We start from the raw sequence: 20,068 nt of genomic DNA on the forward strand, positions 1-20,068 counted from the left end.
CTGAAACAAAAGGTGTAAGATTTTGAGTTCCATCCATTGTGGGAATGGTGAAGCACAAAAGACAATGAAAGAAAACAGTTGGTGAAGAAGGAATGCAATGTTAGAGAAGAGGTGGCTCGTGGGAGGTGGAAAAAAAGAAGAGAATGTTGAAAAGGGGAAGAAGTGAAATCAAAGAAATATACGGATGAGGTTAGGTGAGGTGAGGTGAGGTGAGGTGGTTTGATTTGATTATAATACTTGATTCGCTTCAAATGCTTATTAGTTTCTTTTTTTTTTTTTGCTTTTTCATTTCCCATTCCATAAATGACATGTACATAGTAATCATTGTTTGAGACTTGAGGTTGAATCTGAACAAGTATAAGACTCGTACAACCACCAACAACACACAACAATTTTCTTTTTTTTTTTTTGTTCAACTAAAAAAAGTAGATAGAACTCCAACCTCAACTGTGTATACAAGGGGTGAACTATGTGTATATCTCTTTTTTAATTCTAATTTCCCCTTATCTTGCAATATTTGTAAATGTTGTCTCTCTGGAGATACCCAGAATGACCATGACAAAAGGGGAACCACAGATATAGACAGGACGAGGAAAAAATAATAAAAATAAAAATAAAAATAAAAATAAAGGAAAAGGGAAAGACAAATTCTTTTTTTATTTTTTTTTGTTTAAATTTTTTTTTTTTATTTTTTTTTTTCCTTTTTGGTTTTCCACGTTGAAAAGGTATACAAGATAAATCGCAGAAAACTAGCCCCACCAATACCAACACCAATACCAACATCAACACCAATACCAACATCAACACCAATACCAACAACAACACTGACATCATCAACTGTAATAACTCAAACACCATTTACAACACACTTGTATTCTTTTTCTATTACCAATACCATCACAACTGCGACTACTTATAATACTCACCAGTTGCGTTAAACATATACACAATACAATACAATACAATATAGAACGAGACAGGACAATCAATATTGTTACTATCCACAACTACTAGTTTAAAACAGTATAAACTATTATAGGGCTGTTTTTCTTATTGAAAAATTATTATTACAAAATAAAGTGGACCAAAGCACATCTTTTTCAATTCACTACAACAGGCTATTTCTTATATCGATTATTCTTTCTGGTAAAAAGAGACAAACTAACAAAAAATTACTGTTAGCCAACACCTTAGTAGCCATAGCTTCCACATTTCAACTTAATCCAGCCACTCGTTTGATAAAATAGAAGAAGTTTATAAGTCATATTAATGGCACCTTCATTTACAATGGCCGAAACAAAAGCAGAAGCAGAAGCAGCAGTAACAACAACAAGAACAACAAATTCAGAGACAGAAACACAAACGGTAATACCGACTTTAAATAATGGTCATACTTTTGAGCACAACTTAAATAATCTCCTGGATTTAAATGAATCAAGTCAACAGCAGGCTCTGATATCAGAGAATGGTTTAGCTGATCAAGAAGTGCCCGAAAGATTGGATTTAAAAGGACACATTATAGCGCTGCATACACCGGTACCAAATGGACTGACTCCAGGTTTAGAATCGCCAATACAGGAGATAACAAGAAGATTTGAAAACATTAATGCCAAGGATGGAATTGAAGAAGTTCCTGCAAGCGTGAGCACTGATTCGAGTGAAAACAACACATTGAAAGAACCTATTTCTCTAAAAGATATACAACCAAGTACGAAGGAGGGAGGTGAGATCCAAGACTCTGTTCAAAAGCAATATTTTGAAACCAATGAAGAAGGGAAAGAAGAAGAAGAAGAAGAAAAAGAAGCAGAAGAAGATAATAAAGACGAGGAAATGGAGGAGAATCACGAGGATGACAAAGAGGATGGTTTGCAGACGGGGGAAAATGAAACGTCGCAGCAAAGCGTGCTACCGCGCATACCTGGCTCTTTTAATGTCACTGCTTTGAAAAGTTCTCCAACCTCAACCTCTGAAGATGAGTATGAAAATGACGACACTGCAAACAAGACCGATGTGTCAAACATACTGGACAAAAAGAAGAGTGCTCGAGATAACAATTCGGATTCAAATGCGGATTTGGTTGGAGGCAAGGATGAGAAACTCCCATACTCCATCGAAGAGGACGTCAAATATAGAGAGGATGAAATAAATCACGAGTCAAAAGATACTTCCCTATCCATTAGTCAAGGCGAAACAAGCCACGATTTAAATAAAGACTATCTTGCAGAATCTGCTTCAAGAGATGATCAACAATTAGAAGCACTTTCTGAACTAGAACAACCTAGTCATGAATATTCTACCGTATCCGAAAGCGACCATTCTACAAGTCAGCCACTGCCTCATTTGAGCTCGCAAATAAGTAATTACCATATAAGCTCCAATCCAGCCTCTTCGCGGTTCTCTGAAATATCAAACTTTAAATCAACTTTGGATCCTGGGTTGCCTTCAAATCTTGCACCTCCAGTAGATATTGATCAATATTTGAAACACGATGATTCATCAAGCAATCTTGTAAAGACACCTGTCTTGCCAACGAGCGATAAAGTGGGAGAGAGTAGAGTACCAGCTCAAACACCAACAGAAACATTCCTGCAACCGCAGTTGCAAACGCCAACGCAAATACGTACACCGCAGCAAAGTCGACCTCTTGGAAGCAAGAATGCAGAAACGCCACCGCTTCCTCTCTTAGAGTCCGAGCAGAGTACTGGTAAGAATTATCATTTGAGTTCTGATGACATGAGTAAGCAGCAGCAGCAGCAGCAGCAGCAGCAGCAGCAGCAGGAGCAGTCTCATGGGGCAAGCGGCGGAGTAAGAAAAGGTATCGGTGCAGGAGGAGAAATCGGCTTAAGAAACCCATCCAGTACACCCACTGTTATTCATCATCCCGCAAGAAAAGAGTCAACCTCATATAATACAACGAGTAGTTTGTCTGCACATAATCAAACTGCTGCCATTCCACCAGCTTTACAAAGTTCGGCTAAATTCTACTCACAGACTGGAGGGAACTCTTCCCCATCAACAATGAACACTCCACTGTCCTTTGGAAGCAGTAGAACTTTTTCGCAGGATAGTGGTCCAAAAGGCCAGGGCCACAGCCACGGACAAGGACAAGGACAAGGACAGTTTGGTTCCACTATGGGAGCAGCACTGTATTCTCCCAAGAACGAAAAAGTGCGGAAAAGTAGTAAGAGCAGTAAAAAAGTCCGGGATGTATTCTCATCAATGTTTGGTAAGAGTCGTTCTTCTCAGTCGAGCCCACAATTGCCAGAGCTCAACATGAAGATTAGTACTCCGTTCAATGCCACGCATGTCACACATGTTGGAGTTGATGACGATGGCTCATATACCGGTTTACCACCAGAATGGGAAAAGATGCTCGCTGCTAGTGGTATTACCAAAAAGGAGCAACAACAGCATCCTCAAGCAGTTATAGATATCGTGAACTTTTACCAAGATAATAACGAAAACCCTGATGAACAAGCGTTAAAGAAATTCCAATTTGATAATGACAAGAGCAGCTCTAGTTGGTCCTTGAATAATACAAGCACATCACCAGCAACACCAAATAGAGCTTCTAGTAGTCCACAACGTACTTCTGTCTCATCTGGTTATACGGGATCAGATAAACATCAATCACAAGCGGAACAAGAACACGAGCATGAACATGAGCAAGATCAAGATCAAGATGAAGAGCTAGAATCTGGAACTGGTATTGGCTCTGAAAATGGTTCATCTCCGCAGACTCCAGATCCTCAGTATGAAACTCTGTTTATACCAAGGAGACCAGCTCCAAGACCGCCTCCAACACCATCATCTACAACTACTACTTCCTCAACAATTCAAAACACACCAACATCAGATAGGAGGTCGCTGGAAGTTAAGTCCGCTGCTCAGAATGATGTATATAACAACAACAACAACAAATTTCTGAATGAAAAAACTTCTCCGAAAAAGTCGAGTACTCGATCAATCTCTTCAAGATCCTTGAAATCGTTGAGATTTAGGAAAAGCGGAACTTCTGAAAAATTCACAGATGCAGCATCGCGTGCACCACCACCACCACCGCCAATTCCTCCAATTCCACTGTCGATTCCCAAATCAAAGTCTCATTCAGCGTCGTTATCCAATCAAATCAAACAACAACAAAAACCTTCATCAGGACCTACTACTGCCCCAATTGCCGCAAGTTCAAGATTTGAGGATCAGCCTTTACCTAAACAGCGAGAATTCAAATCACATCGGGCACCTCCTCCACCGCCAATTCCTCCACATTCACTGCTTCACGCCCATGCTCCTGCTCCTGCTCCTGGTCAGGCATATGTCCAGGATGTGCCAGTGAGGAGTAATGCCCAGCAGGCTCTTGAAAGTGTTACTGCTCCCACTAATGTATACGAAGTGCAGCAAAGCAAATTCCAAGAAGCGCAACAGAAACTTAGAGAACAAAAGGCAAAGGATCTTGCTGAGATTCAGAGGAGACAGCAGGCTAAGAAACTTGAAGAACAACAGAAACAACAACTGTTGCTACAAGAAGGCCAGGAACTAAAAGAACTGAAAGAACTGCTGGTCAAACCCAACGTTCCAGAGCACCGCGCCCCGCCTCCAGTGCCATCTTTGAGTAAGACAAAATCATCTGGACCCGTTCGGGATGCTAAACAAGCGGCGCTTATAGCTCAAAAAAAGAGAGAAGACAAGAAGCGAAAGAACCAGCAAATAGTTGCCAAGTTGCAAAGCATCTGCACTGCAGGTAATCCTAATGATTTGTATGTCGATTTGGTAAAGATTGGTCAAGGTGCTTCTGGTGGTGTATTTATTGCACACGAGAGAGCTAATAAGCACCAGATTGTTGCTATTAAACAAATGAATTTAGAGCAACAGCCCAAGAAGGAGTTGATTATCAATGAAATTTTGGTGATGAAAGGTAGTAAACACCCAAACATTGTGAACTACATTGATTCCTACTTGGTGAAAGGTGACTTGTGGGTGATTATGGAGTATATGGAAGGAGGCTCGTTAACTGAGATTGTTACGCACAGTGTGATGACCGAGGGCCAAATTGGTGCTGTATGTCGTGAGACATTGAAAGGATTGAAATTCTTGCATTCGAAAGGTGTCATTCATCGAGACATCAAATCAGATAACATCTTGTTGGATATTAATGGTAACATCAAGATGACAGATTTTGGTTTTTGTGCTCAGATCAATGAGATCAACCTCAAACGTACGACTATGGTTGGTACTCCTTATTGGATGGCTCCCGAGGTTGTTTCGCGTAAAGAATACGGTCCCAAGGTTGATATCTGGTCGTTGGGTATTATGATGATTGAGATGATTGAGGGTGAGCCACCGTATTTGAATGAAACTCCACTTAGAGCATTATATTTGATTGCCACCAATGGCACACCAACTTTGAAAGAGCCGGAAGCATTGAGTTTTGACATTAGAAAATTCTTGGTGTGGTGTTTGCAAGTTGATTTTACAAAGAGGGCCAATGCAGATGAGTTATTACATGATAAGTTTATTTTAGAGGCCGACGATGTCAGCAGTTTAAGTCCATTGGTCAAGATTGCGAGAACTAAACAACATAACGAGGAGGATTAAGTGTACATGAGGTTTTCGCTGGTGGCAACTGTCAAACAGCAAGCCTCGAAGTCGATACTTTAGATATGAAATGTGGGATGATCCTTACTTATTTAAAAATTTTAAAAAAGAAAATTTAACATTGTATTACATATTAAAGCTTTAAATATATAGTAAATCAGAAATATATAGACATCTATATATATATATATATATCTATCTATATCTACGTTTCAGATATTACCTATTGTTTTTTTTTACCAGTATTTTACCCTTTTTTTTATTGTAGGTTTCCCTTTTCTTGCTCAGATGATATACTTGTTGACCTGAAGCAGACCAACGAGATTCTAGTTAGTTAATACTACCAATTTGGGTATGCACTAGTAAATGTAAAACTACAAGAAGAAAAAAAAAGAGATTCTTGAAAATAAAATATCGCTACACAAAATGAGTCAATATAGACGTGTACACAGTTAAAGATTGTTTGAAAAAAAAATGGAAAAAAAAAGGAAGAAAGAAAGAAAGAAAAGAAAGAAAGAAAAGAAAGTAAGAAAGAAAAAAAAAGAAAACATAATTTAAGAAAAAATTAATCGTACTATTTGACAACTAAGGACACTTCAAAAGCACACACCTAACCATTCGAAACAATGTCTGAAGTAACTGAACAGGTCGAGAAATTGTCCGTTAAGGATCAACCACCAGCTGCAGAACCTGCTTCAGGACAAGCTGCCCCAGTCCAGGAAGAAGCAGAAGCACAAGAACAGTCGAAAGCAACAGCAAAAGCAAAAGCGCCAGCAGCTGGTAAAAAGAAAGAGAGTAAGAAAAAAAAGGCTGAACTGTCTAGTGGACCTGTGTATTTAGACCCTCAACCAGCATTCCTTGATGAGAGAATCAAACTTTTTGACGAGCTTAAAGCTAAGCACGATGCAGAAATTGCCAGTAAGGAAAGAAAACCCATCAAGATTACATTGAAAGATGGTACTGAGAAGGAAGGAACTGCTTGGGAAACCTCTCCAATGGATATTGCCAATAGTATTGGGAAATCTTTTGCAGATAGACAAGTTATTGCCAAAGTAAATGGAGAGTTATGGGATATGCCACGTCCTTTAGAAGGCGATGTTACTTTGCAGTTTTTGGACTTTGAGCACCCAGAGGGTAAGGCTGTGTTTTGGCACTCTTCTGCGCACATTTTAGGTGAATCCTGTGAGTGCCACTATGGATGTCACTTGTCGCACGGTCCACCAACTGATGACGGGTTCTTTTACGATATGTCTATCAATGATGGTACTACTTTTGTTACTCAAGAAGACTACCCAAGTTTGGAAACCATTGCTACCAAGGCTATAAAGGAAAAGCAAACTTTTGAAAGATTGGAGATGACCAAAGAGGACTTGTTGAAAATGTTTGCATACAATAAGTATAAGGTCAAATTCATCAGTGACAAGATTCCGGATGGTACATCTAGTACTGTCTACAGATGTGGTCCGCTTATTGACTTGTGTGCAGGTCCTCACATTCCTCACTCTGGAAAGATTAAGGCTTTCAAGGTCTTGAAAAACTCGAGTTCTTATTTCCTTGGTGATGCTTCGAACGACTCTTTGCAAAGAATCTATGGTGTTTCGTTCCCTGACAAAAAGCTCATGACTGAACATTTGAAATTTTTGGCCGAGGCAGCAGAAAGAGACCACAGGAAGATTGGTAGAGAGCAAGAATTGTTTATCTTTAACGAAGTGTCACCAGGTTCGGCAATGTGGTTGCCTCATGGAACCAGAATCTACAACACTTTGGTTGATACGTTGAGATACGAGTACAGAAAGAGAGGTTACGAAGAAGTCATTACTCCAAATATGTACTCCACCAAGTTGTGGGAAACTTCAGGCCACTGGCAAAACTACAAGGAAAACATGTTCTCCTTTGAAGTTGAAAAGGAGACCTTTGGTTTGAAGCCAATGAACTGTCCAGGACACTGTGTTTTGTTCAAGTCTAGAGAGCGTTCTTATCGTGAGTTGCCATGGCGTGTTGCCGATTTTGGTGTTATTCACCGTAACGAGTTTTCTGGTGCATTATCGGGTTTGACCAGAGTGCGTAGATTCCAACAAGATGATGCCCACATTTTCTGTACTACTGAACAAATTGGAACCGAGATTGCCGGTGTGTTTGATTTGTTGAAGAAAATGTATGGAATTTTTGGCTTTGAGTTCAAGATGGAATTGTCAACCAGACCAGAGAAGTATGTTGGTGACTTGGAGACTTGGAATTCTGCTGAAGAAAAATTGGCCAATGCATTGGATGAATTCTTGGGTAAAGGCAAATGGGAATTAAATCCTGGTGATGGTGCATTTTACGGTCCAAAGATTGATATTATGATCAGTGATGCATTAAAGAGATGGTTCCAATGTGCCACTATTCAATTGGATTTCCAATTACCATCCAGATTTGAGTTGGAGTACAGAACCGATAGCAACAATGCGTTGGAGCGTCCTGTTATGATCCACAGAGCCATCTTGGGTTCGGTTGAGCGTATGACTGCAATTTTGACTGAGCACTACAAGGGTAAATGGCCATTCTGGTTGTCGCCTAGACAGATTTTGATTGTTCCAGTTGGTCCTAAATACTACGAATACGGTGAAAAGTTGCAAAAATTGCTCAACAACGAACACTTTTTCTACTGTGACATCGATGTTAGTGGAAACACTTTGCCCAAGAAGGTTAGAAGCGGTCAAATGTTGAAGTACAACTTTATTTTCATTGTTGGTGAAGCTGAAGAGCAAAACAACTCCGTCAATATTAGAAACAGAGATATTCCTGAGGAACAAGGAAAGAATGAAATGGTTAAGGTCGATGACGTCATCAAGCAATTGATCAACTTGAGAGATGAAAAGAGAAGCGACAACAAACTAGAAGCTCTTTAAGTGTATTATTTAAGTAGTTTAATTGAATCAGATATCCCTTCAAAGTGGTGTGTGTTTTTTTTTTCCTTTTTCTTTTCTTAATTCTTTTGCTTTTATCTTTAAAGCTTTCATTTATATTTCATCTCTTGCTTTGGTTGTCTGCAATTTAAAAAATTTTTCATTAAAAAAATAACAATAAATAGAAAGCTTGAGAAAGAAGGAGTGAAAGATTCATAAACATTTGCATTTTTATAAAATAGAATGGGTGGTGGTTGTGGTGGTCGATGATAGGGGAAGGAATGGGAGGGTGGATGTTGTTTCCTTATTAGTTTTTGATGTCTAGAACATAATCGAAAAATATTTCATTTATAAAAATAGGGTGAGGAAAAAGTATGCAGCAATCTAAGATTATGTAAGCGAGGACAATCCATACGGTTCTAAACCTTCTGAAGTGAAGCATCAATGGTTATGAACACAAGTTTATACATACACACGTACATACTTATTTACATAGCTGTATGTATATTTGCAAGTCTATAAATACACAGATGTTTCCACTTCAGTTTTGAATTGCGTTTCTTCCTCATGTTATATTTTTGAAAGCAAAAATAAAGAGTAAAACTTCAACACCACCAAATTAAACACCACCAAGTTAAACAAGAGAATTACAAAGCCCCAGATATGTCCACAAATCCTTTGAAAGAAGTGCTTACAGGAGAGCAGTTTCAACGCTTGGTTAATTTTTACGAAGCTGATCAAAAATTAGACCACAATGATAGGCTCGCTATTGCAGGTCAATTGCAAGCCATTGCCATAAAATCTAACTTGGCTGGGTACACTGCGGGTATGTTGGGTTTTTTTGGACCCTCGTTGTATTTTAGAATTGCCAAAAAACCAGTGCCAAACCCATTTTTTTTAATTCAGTATCCATTCTTATCATTGTGTGTTGGTTTTGGTACTTTGATTATTGGAAACAATGTTACTGCAAGATATTTGTATAACAAGGTGAAAAATGATAGGAAGGATGCTCCCAATGCCAACGTGGCTAATGCTTGGGACCATATGGATTACGGCAATCTTAGTGCATTTACATTATACTACCTGAGAACTGCATTCAACCCCATGTTTATAATCAGAGACCCTAGACAAGCAAGTAACGCTTCATACATTGATGATAAATTGAAGCAAAAGCTGAACCTTCATTTCACCGAGGGTGTTGGCTTGGGGCAACATGACAGTGAGGGAGGTAAGCATGAATTAGGGGTCTGGGATAAGCTCAGACTTCACCATGGTCTAGATGTCTCTACTCCCAAACAAAACTGATTAATGCAATGGTATGAATTTTTGTAGCTACTAGTCTTTAATCCTTACGTCTTTTTTATTTCTAGCGTAAGAGCATTGTAGATGTCCAATTGAAAAGAAGAAAAAAAAAAAAGGGGGGAGAGGAAAAGAAAGCTCGAGGGTGGATTTATATATATATATGTATATATATATGTATATATATTTGTATATGTATGTCTACATATATTACTACAACTACATATAGAATAATCCTTGGTAAAAATGTTCTGGTGACTCCGCGCTCTTTAAAGCTTCTATTGTCTCGGTTGCTAAAAGCTCATGACTTTTTAATTGTGTGCAGTTACCAGAAAAAGGAGCTATCTTCCAAAACAACCAACCAACTCTTCTTTACCCGCTACCCTTCTCCCTTCCCCGTATTCACATACACACCCACTCATATATACTATATATATATAAAGATATATATATTGAAACTGATTATTTGATAACAGCTAAAGGTAAATAGAAGTAATTGAGGAATAATTGAGAGATTTTGTCGCGCCAAACATGTCATCCAACACACCATCAATGGATGTGCTTCGACTGCGCCTAACTCCTGAGCAGTTTGAAAAGTGCGTCAAGTTTTATGAAGCTGACAATCAATTAACCACGGAGGACCGATTGAAGATGAGGGATGAACTTCAACTGATTATTGTTGGTCATAGACTTGTTTCGTATGGAGCAGGAATGGTGGGATTCTTAGCACCCACGATTTACTACCGATTCATATTAAAAAAAATACCCAACAAGATTTCCTTTGTTCAAAAGCCATTCTTATCGTTTATCCTGGGATTAACCAATATGTTAATATATAGCTCGATTTCAAGAAAAAAGGGCTTGGAAAATAAACTCCAGAGTGGGGCTCTTAATGAGCGACAGGCAAATGCATGGAGGAATATGGATTGGTTCAATGCTCCTACCTTTTACGCATATTATTCCAAAACAGCTATTGATCCCAAATTCAAGTTGAAAGACCCAAGATTATCAGGTAGTGAAACAGATGTTGGTTCTCGTCTTGGGGCCGTCAATAATTTACCACAGCAGCTGCAGCTGCAGCTGCAGTCACAATTACAATTACAACATGGACAGAATGGAACCAAAGCAGAAACTAATCAGCCAACATATGTGTCATCCTCAAGTAATAATGACCCTTTTGCCACTAATTGGGGTCTCAATGATAACCAAAATTTGTCCCTGTGGGATAGAATTCGATTGGAGCATGGTTTCGATATTACACGGGACTCTCTGGCACTACCTTTGAAAAGTGAGGGAAACAATAATGCATATAATACTACTGATAGTACTCGTATTAATAGTGTAAATGGTGCCATTAATAGTCTGGCTTACGATAGAGTACAGAGTTCAAATGTCGAACAGGATTACGATAACAGTTCAAAGAGTCTGACACAATCAGCTTGGGATAAGCTAAGAAACCAAAAGTAGCTTGGAAGAATGAAATAAATAAATTACCAAAAAAAAAACAGATTGTATTTTGTAAAAAATAAAAGTAAATAAAACAAAAATTAAAGAAAACGGCACTCAATGTGGTTTTGAAGAATGGTGGTACAAAGTACTTAAAGATATGGTATTGGCTTTAACAAGATTGCAAACCATCGCGTAGAGGGATTTAGCCTATACCGTTAAGTAACAAGCTTAACGTGTTTTCTTTAACTTCTTCTTTTTCTTTTGATAATTTTGCTCTACCTCTAATTTTTCAATGCTTACTACCGCCACCCTGCTACCTGCTACCTGCCACTCTAAAGTACAGGGAGGTCACGTGTTGGCGATATTTGAATATTTTCTTCTCAATTCATTAGACTGCTCACTATCATTATTAAAAGTACACAGCTCGAGATATCAGTCAAACTTTATAGCTACACCATGACATCTCGGATAGAAAAGGATACTTTTTTGCGCAAGTCTAAAAAGAGCGAAAATAGCGCTATAGGCAATGTAGTTAGCAATAAGGGCCATATTTTGGAGAAAATTGATGACGATGTGCTTCAGGTTAACAAACTCCGTAAGTCCTTAAAAGGTGATAAAGAGCCAAGTCTTGAAAAAGAGATAGCACTAGAAGAAGCACTAGAAGAAGCACAAGATGATCAAGCAGCCGATGACAACTGGCAGCTTACAACAGAATACTACAAGAACATTGATACGAAAGTTTTTCGACAGTATGAGCTAGCATGTGACCGAGTCAAGCAGTTCTACGAAGAACAGCACCTGAAGCAAACTGTCGCATACAACATACAAGCACGCATCAACTTCAAGACAAAGTCAAGGGATAAGATGACAGTATGGGAGGGTTTGGAGAAATTAAACAAGCTATTGGATGATAGTGATCCCGATACTGAGTTGTCTCAGATTGATCATGCATTGCAAACTGCGGAAGCGATCCGACGAGATGGGAAACCTCGATGGTTTCAACTTGTCGGGCTAATTCATGATTTGGGGAAACTATTGTATTTTTTTGACTCAATGGGCCAATGGGATGTTGTTGGCGATACTTTTCCTGTAGGTTGCAAATTTTCCAAAAGGATCATCTTTCCCGAGAGTTTTGCCAAGAACCCTGATTTCTTAAATCCATTATACAATACGAAATACGGTATTTACTCGAAACATTGCGGTCTAGACAAAGTAATGCTTAGTTGGGGGCACGATGAGTACATGTATCATATAGCCAAACGGAGTTCAACCTTGCCTCCCGAGGCTTTGGCTATGATTAGATATCACTCTTTTTACCCATGGCATCTGGAACTTGCATATAGTTACCTAATGGATGAACATGATAAGGAGATGCTAAAGGCGGTAAAGGCATTTAACCAATACGATTTATATTCAAAGATTGATCAACAATACGATATAGAAGAATTGAAACCATACTATTTGGAATTGATTGACGAATTTTTCCCAGATAAGATTATTGAATTTTGAAGAGATGGAAAAGAGATAGGAAAACCAAAAAAAGTAGAAAAGAAAGAAAAAAAAAAAAAGAAAGAGAATGGTTTGTGAGCAGTTATGGAATGTTACAGGATATTACAAATCATTGTGGAATGTTTTCAAAATATAACGAAATGTTATTCAAATGTCACGAAATGTTTAAAAAAAATGGTTAAATATAATAAACGGCTCTAAAAAGCAAGCGTCGGCGAATGGAAAGTAAATGCAAGGTCTATGAAGTATTGTGTTTTTTTTTCTTCAGTTTTGTTTGTTTGTTTTTCTTTTTTTTATTTATTAATATTGTTATTTTTTTGGTTTTGTTTTTATTTTTGAAATTCAATCAACTAGGAGAATAAATGGATTGCTCCGAAATATTGTTCAATACCGTATGGACCAGGGTCTTTCCAGAAATCATTGTAAGTTGTGAGGATTGTTACATCACCGCCGGTAGCTTCGATGATTGAGGCAATTGCAATTTCTTGGTTTTCAGCAGAAGGAGTGTTCAATCCTAATGTGTCACCTTGGGATGGGTATCCTGTTTCTGTGATCCATACTGATTTACCATCACACAATGCGGCGACTTGTGATTGTTGTGATGTAATGTAGGAGCCAGCTTTAGCCGGACTAATGTTGGCATTGAAGTAGGAGTGTGGGTTAATACCAACAATATCAATGTTTGCTTCAGTACATAAAGTTGGGTATTTAATAAATGTAGCTGGTGGTTCTGAAGTGGTGACGTATCCATTGTAACCAGCAGATTGTAATTGTGACTTGACAGAGTTTAATTTAGGGATGAGCTCGTCGAGGGTGACGTATCCTGAGTTTATAGCTTCATTTCCAATGGTGATCAAATCGAAAATATCCCAGCCATTTTCTTGACCATAGCTAATAACATCCAGAATTTGATCGTCAACAGAGTCAACACCGTCCTGAGACATCCAAACACCTTGGTTTACAGTTATTCCCAACTCTTTACATTTCAGCAATACTGTGGTCAATGATCCACAGTCAGTACCATATGATCTAATCTTCTTGATTCCTTTACTGGCGATGAGCTCCAAATCAGAATTGATATCATCTGCAGCTTTACAACCGCCATTGTCTGCGTATGGCGAGTATACAATCACTGATGGTGGTGAAATATCACCACTTGAGGTGGATGAACTTGAAGATTGGGATGACGTAGTAGAGGAGGTGGTGGAAGCGGAGGTGGATGTGTAAGTTGATGTCCAAGTTGATGTTGAGGATGTTGTTGGAGCTTGTTCAGTATTAGTGGAGGCTGAAACGGAAGAAAAAGAAGAAGAAGAAGAAGAAGCTGTAGTAGTGGTAGCAGCATTAGTCTGTTCTGGTGACAACGAAGTGGTTTCAGCCTGTGGTGCTTGTGTTTCAATTGATGAAGTTGTTGGTGCAACGAGGGAAGTTGTAGTTGGAGAAGATGATTCTGGAGTAGGAGCAGCAGCAGTAGTAGTACTAGTGGTAGTAGGAGTTGGAGTTGGAGAAACAGAAGTAGCAGGTGTTTGAGCCTCAGTTGGAGTTGCCTCTGCAACAGCCTTGTTTACCACCGAAGTGAATGTTTCAGGATAAGTGTTCCATTGACCTTCAGTGATTGTACTTGTGGACGAGCTTCCATCTGGCAAGATGTAGATACCAACAGGAGGCAACCAAGCAGTTGTGGTTCCTGTTGTTCTTGTTGTTGTTTGTGTAACTGCGGCAGCAGTGTGGTACCTTGTAATCAAGGCTGGTAATGGCAAAGCCGATGTGAAACTAATGAAAAGTAACGCGAATATGAAATTTAATAGCATTTTTTTTTCTCTGTTGGTTTATAAAATCAGTTTGTTCAAATTGTTTTGAAGTAATAAAAGGAATGTTATTCTTATTTTATCTGTGTGTAAAGAATGTCGTTAGCCAAATGTAATTGTAACGAATGGTAAATTTTTTGGCTGTAATCAAGCAATAGAGCTATAAGCTTTGGCTTTTTAAAAATTAAAATAAAAGAATGAAAAGAAAAAAAGCAATAAATGAACGAATGTGGTTTTAAGTCGAGTAAATGAGTGACTATGACTTTGTTAAGTAACGAGTGTACTGGGTGCTTTTGATTTATTGAGATATTGTATGGTTAATTTGAATTATATTTGATTTGATCTGACTTGACTTGATCTGGAAGAAATGGAAGGAGATATGGCTGACTATTTATACACGAATCAAGTTGATTTCGAGTAATACTAAAAATCATATTGAATCAAAGTTGGCAAGGGGGAAAAAAAAGATGCTGGCTGCTTCTGGATCAAGAATTGATCCTAACCGAGTCATAGTCATATTCTGCAAGGAGAACCGGGGAACAGTGTAATCTATTGTACTTGTCCTCTTTTCTTTTTCTTGATATTGATATTGTTGTTGGTTTTTGTTTCTGATTTCGCAGCCATTCGATATAGCTTACAAAATGTGAAGAGTAAATTACTTTTGTGTCAGTTTAATGTTTGATGTATATATATATATATATATATTTTTTTTTTGCTTGCAGCAGACATCCCGATTAGGCAAGGCTTTGGTTTTTTTGATCTCGCTGTATTACCAAAGCCTGCAAAATGCTGAATCAGTTTCCATGTACAAGCCAACTGCAAGCAAGATCGTACCATCTTTGAATAATAAAGCCCTGTTTGCTTGCTTGTTTTTTCTTGCTTACTTCTGTTGAAATTATTGACATTTATTGGCATCTGAAGAAAATTAAATCTGCCATCCCAATCATTGTCCGCTATTGGTCCTCTTTGCAACTCTATCATGTGACTCCATACACAGACTCAACCACTAACTCAACCACTAACTTACTCAAAGTCTCTTAAGCAATATCTCTACTTTATAGTAATTAAAGCTATATATTTTCTCATGCAGCTGTAACGTATCTTTTTGACAAAGGTATTTAGGAATATATTAGATGCCTGTCAAAATCAATGTTTGTTTGAGATTATTAAAAATAACAGCATACGTGCCTCATCAGAAGGTGATGATTGCGTAAAGGTTGATGAGACATCAACGTTTATTCCTTTCAGTGGGCAGAATGGATTAGGATTAGCGATACCTAGAGTGTAGCGCACCCAAGTACTGAGTGATGACAATGGATCTCATCATTTCATATCCTTGTGAAACGATAATTGCTAAGGAATTATCCAGCAGTGTGGCAACCTTTTATTTCTGTACATCTTGCTGCTCTTGCCCAATTTAGAAGGGGAAAACCAAAAAAAGAAGTATATTCTTTGAACATTTTCTATATTTTTTTTTTGAGAAGGGAGGCGAGAAGTGGGTGGAGTTGGGTATGGGAAGTTCATTTTTGAGTGCTTAGTGAAGTATGTGCTGGACCGATTACCGTATTTGGAAATATGTGTGGCTTATTGGTAAGGGTATTTGATGTTCAACATTTTTTTTTTCCTGTTTCTTTTTTTTTGCATTGTATTGTTAGTGCGCGGTTTGTGTAATGTAATATTTTGTATTTTGTTGTTCTTGATCCTTTTAGCAAGTAAGCAAATGGGAAAAAGTAATAATAAAGAGAGCTTGTTCTTGTTCCTGATTTTGTTCAACTTTCTTAACTTGCACCAGTTTTTATCTCTACTTCCATTTTTATTTACTAGCATTTGTTAAACGGAAAAATAACACCAACCAGTTTTCTTCTTTTCTTTTTTTTTTTTTTTTTTTCAAAATTATTCGTTGCTGATTCGTTTGGTTTACGAATCAGTTTCATAACTATCAAAGTTAAATTTTATCTCCAAATATTGCTACCAGTTGTATGTTAGATCTATTGCAGCTGGTGCTCCAAATACTTCGATTTGTATGGTAGAGAATTGTATTTCATCAAGTTGATATTTCAAAACGAATTAAAAAATTGGAATTAAAAGACATAGGGGGGGGGGGGGGGAGAATGGGGTTGGAAGCGGAGTATTGGACATGCAAAATTGACAGCTGATGAAATCATGTAACCTTTGCTTTGAATCGCATATGCAAAAAAAAGCTATCGCCATACAGCATTATTTCTTGTTCTTGAGTAATAGTTGTAATTACGTTATAGCAGACGTATTGGAAAACAATATTTGCCGATACTGTTGTTGTTGTTGTTGTGATGGTGATGGTAGTGGTCGTCGTCGTCGTTCATTTTACTTTCTACATACTTCCTTCTCTGCGGTTTATCAAAATAAATTACGATACAGATTCATCTAAATAATTACATATTCTACTTGTGGCGCATATGCATCCAGTTACCCACCCTTAATTGAGCTGTGTCCAATTACAAACTTCACTCATCTTCAAAAACATTCAAAAACCAAGCAAAGGAAAGGAAAGGAAAGGAAAGGAAAGGAGAACTACCAATATTTTGTTTTTGTTTTTGCTGCTATTGTTGCTGTTTTAGTAGTTTCTTATATGCCTTTTTCTGTTTTTTCTTTTTTTTCTTTCTTTTCCTTTCTTTGTTTCTTGTTTGTTCTTATATTTTCTCCTTTGAGGTTTATTGCTGAGTACTTTCCAAGATATCAAAGAGCTGTTTCAATTGCTCGTCATTAACGACTTGTTCCCTATTCAAATATCTCAAAATACTCTTGACTAATTGAAGCAACTGAGGTACGCTCAAGTTTATTATTGCCATTTGCAAGATCTTGCCCAAATTCATATTGTGATTGCTAATAAATGTCTGATAGTACAAGTATGTAAATGAACCCATTAGGAATTGGCAATCAAAACGGTCAGTGATACCGCCGTGTCCGGGAATTGTGTCACCGAAATCCTTGATTCCAAATGCTCTCTTGAGACCACTGGCAAAAAAGCCACCAAATGGTGCAATCAAGGAGGCAAAAGTGGCCAAAATGGCAGCGTGGAAGTAGATGGGCTTGAATGTGATCATTTCAATCTTGCCGCCCAATAACTCGATAATGTTTGCGGGCAATTGATAAATTTGTGGAATAAAAACCGGGTTAGGATCGCATTGTGGGAAATTGTACAAGTGTGTTGACAAGTTTTGAGCTGGACAAATCAAGTAGTCCGATTTGGAGAATAGCGAAGCGCCAATAACTGCGGCAATTCCAGTGCAGATCCATGCTCCAAGGAAGCCCTCCACGGTCTTTTTAGGTGAGATTTCAATCAACTGAGTCTTACCAAATGTGATTCCGCAAATGTATGCAAAGATGTCGTTAACAATGACCAAGGCGCTTGGTAAAAAGAACCAAAAGATTCCATTGAGGATATTGTCAATGATCAAGTGTGCTTGGAACACAACCAAGAGCAATGTCATGTGTGTGATACACAATTGAGCAAATTGGAATTTGTAGTAGCCTTTTTTCAATGTCCAAACAAAAAAGATGAATCCTGCCATGTACAATGAGTAGCTCACCAACTTGTGGCTTTTCACCAATACAGTTAGCAACTTGTCTGAAAACACTTTTTCTTGAAAGAAATCGGCAAACTTGGGGAAGTCCAAGTAGTACCATGTTGCAACGAGAAAGTACCAGTTCAATGATCGATTGTATGGAATTTTCTTGTCTCTTGCTGGTTCAGATGTCAATGCAATGATTTCTTTGAATGTCAAGAGTTGGAAAACAAGGATCATCAAAATAATGGGTAGGTGGCCCGAGGCCAAGATTATAAAGAAACCGCCAATCATGACAAATGTCCAAATGGTTCTGGTGATGAATGCTTCTTTCTTCTTTTCCCTCTCATTGACTACATTGCCATTTGCTTTGCCTTTACTGTTTTTGGAAACCTCTGTATTTGACACAGATGGAGTGATTGATGTGGGAGTCATTGATGCAGAAGCAGGGGGTGTGGACTGACTTCGACTGTCGTTGGTTATTTCTTGTTCTACTGCGTTTTTGCCTTCACCGGACATGACTCTTTGTTTTGGAGTGTTTGGTTATTTGCTTGTTTGTTTGTTTGTTCACTTGATGAATGCGATAAGAAGTGAGTAGTCCTTGAGATGTACTTGTCTTGTGAGACTAGTGAAGATCTAATTGGTTTGGTGTACAATTAATAAGATGGTAAAAAGAAGAAATAACAAAGACAAGAACAAAAACTATTATGACTTTGTATTTATAATAGTAATGATGATGATGATGATGAAGAGAAAGAAGAAGAAGGTGGTGGTGGTGGTGGTGGTGGTGGTGATGATGAGTAGAATATGATGTATTGTGATTATTATTTTGTTGTTTTTTTTTTGGACAGTGGAGAAAGAGAGAAAAAAAAGGAAGAGAGAGGGAAGGAGAGTTATAGAAGTAGAAGTAGAAAGAGTGTATGAGTTTGTGTTTGTATCTTTAAAGTAAGAATGAAGATTTGATTTTCCACTGCTGTACAAAATTTATTTCTTTCTTTTCAAACAAAATATAAAACGAAATAAAATAAAAATTGTCGACATCTTGTGTTTGCAGTTTGTCAGTTTATAGTTGGCAGTCAAAACTTAACTCGTATTTTACCCTTTTTACAAACACTGGTGTTGAGGGTAGAAACTTCTTTTCTTTCATAAAAATTTGCAGTATCTGTTTCAATAGCTTGGTTTGAGGTAAGTAGTCATTGTTGTATCTTGACAAATCACTTCGTTATCACATCCTCTGTGTTTCTTTTTTTTTTCACACTCTCCCCCACCATTTATCTTTTGCCTTTGAAATAGTGTGGGGATGAGGAGGGGAAGGTTAAACGAAAAGGATTAAAAAAACGGAAAAATTTAGAAAAGTTTAGAAAAATCAAGAAAAGTTGAAAAAGAAAGAAGAAACAGAGATAGAAGTATGTAAGGGATCGCTTTAATTAAAGTAATTAATGCCTCTGTTTATTACTTAAATAAGTAATACCTGTTCAAAGAGTGCACATCAATCACTACTATTGGTTTTGAAAACAAACCAAAACTGCAAAGTGAATATGATCAAAATTATCTGATTAGCCACAAGGCTGAGTATATATTTTTTTACAAGGGAAAAGTTAATGTTCTTCTCTTTATCAGCCATGAGTGGTTTCTTCCTTCTTTTTTTATATATTCTATACCTCATATTTTATTGTTTTTCTTTTTTTTTTACTATTTTTTCGTGCTAAAACACTGTAAACTTAAAATACTTGAGAGAAACAATATTTGAAAAAATTGATAAACAAATAACTTGATCTTTTAACCAACATTTCTTCATCCTTTATTAAAAAAAAAAATTGTTGTTCACCTAATTGTTAACGAATTTCCCAACCAAAAAGATAATAATAATAATAATACAAAAAAAGAAAGAATCATATATTAATGTACAACAGAAACAAGAATGTACTCTTTCCAAGCATTCTTGCTCTTTCCTCTTTTAAAACAATTATAAAAAATT

General features: G+C 37.5%; 7 protein-coding genes across 7 annotated transcripts; 5 read left to right on the forward strand and 2 right to left on the reverse strand. All coding sequences in view use genetic code 12, as the record gives it.

Annotated features, from left to right (window-relative positions):
- Nucleotides 1–1,269: 1,269 nt before the first annotated feature.
- STE20 (signal transducing kinase of the PAK) lies at nt 1,270–5,595 on the forward strand (the record flags this gene model as incomplete). Its single annotated transcript, XM_001524827.2, has 1 exon — nt 1,270–5,595. The coding sequence occupies one exon, from the start codon at nt 1,270–1,272 to the stop codon at nt 5,593–5,595; it is 4,326 nt and encodes a 1,441-aa protein (XP_001524877.2).
- Nucleotides 5,596–6,221: 626 nt separating this feature from the next.
- THS1 (threonyl-tRNA synthetase) lies at nt 6,222–8,486 on the forward strand (the record flags this gene model as incomplete). Its single annotated transcript, XM_001524828.2, has 1 exon — nt 6,222–8,486. One exon carries the CDS (start codon nt 6,222–6,224, stop codon nt 8,484–8,486), a length of 2,265 nt encoding a protein of 754 aa, XP_001524878.2.
- Nucleotides 8,487–9,146: 660 nt separating this feature from the next.
- On the forward strand, nt 9,147–9,788 carry PVL30_004735 (uncharacterized protein; the record flags this gene model as incomplete). Its single annotated transcript, XM_001524829.2, has 1 exon — nt 9,147–9,788. The coding sequence occupies one exon, from the start codon at nt 9,147–9,149 to the stop codon at nt 9,786–9,788; it is 642 nt and encodes a 213-aa protein (XP_001524879.2).
- A 546-nt stretch (nt 9,789–10,334) lies between these two features.
- On the forward strand, nt 10,335–11,249 carry PVL30_004736 (uncharacterized protein; the record flags this gene model as incomplete). The annotated part of the gene is made up of 1 exon (XM_001524830.2): nt 10,335–11,249. The coding sequence occupies one exon, from the start codon at nt 10,335–10,337 to the stop codon at nt 11,247–11,249; it is 915 nt and encodes a 304-aa protein (XP_001524880.2).
- Nucleotides 11,250–11,687: 438 nt separating this feature from the next.
- PVL30_004737 (uncharacterized protein) lies at nt 11,688–12,740 on the forward strand (the record flags this gene model as incomplete). The annotated part of the gene is made up of 1 exon (XM_001524831.2): nt 11,688–12,740. One exon carries the CDS (start codon nt 11,688–11,690, stop codon nt 12,738–12,740), a length of 1,053 nt encoding a protein of 350 aa, XP_001524881.2.
- A 350-nt stretch (nt 12,741–13,090) lies between these two features.
- On the reverse strand, nt 13,091–14,548 carry SCW11 (cell wall protein; the record flags this gene model as incomplete). The annotated part of the gene is made up of 1 exon (XM_001524832.2): nt 13,091–14,548. The coding sequence occupies one exon, from the start codon at nt 14,546–14,548 to the stop codon at nt 13,091–13,093; it is 1,458 nt and encodes a 485-aa protein (XP_001524882.2).
- A 2,687-nt stretch (nt 14,549–17,235) lies between these two features.
- Nucleotides 17,236–18,609, reverse strand: CDS1 (phosphatidate cytidylyltransferase; the record flags this gene model as incomplete). Its single annotated transcript, XM_001524833.2, has 1 exon — nt 17,236–18,609. The coding sequence occupies one exon, from the start codon at nt 18,607–18,609 to the stop codon at nt 17,236–17,238; it is 1,374 nt and encodes a 457-aa protein (XP_001524883.2).
- Between the last annotated feature and the right edge of the window lie 1,459 nt (nt 18,610–20,068).

The sequence above is a fragment of the Lodderomyces elongisporus genome, chromosome 6 (genome assembly GCF_030384665.1).
Source record: "Lodderomyces elongisporus chromosome 6, complete sequence".
NCBI classification, from domain to species: Eukaryota; Fungi; Ascomycota; class Pichiomycetes; order Serinales; family Debaryomycetaceae; genus Lodderomyces; species Lodderomyces elongisporus.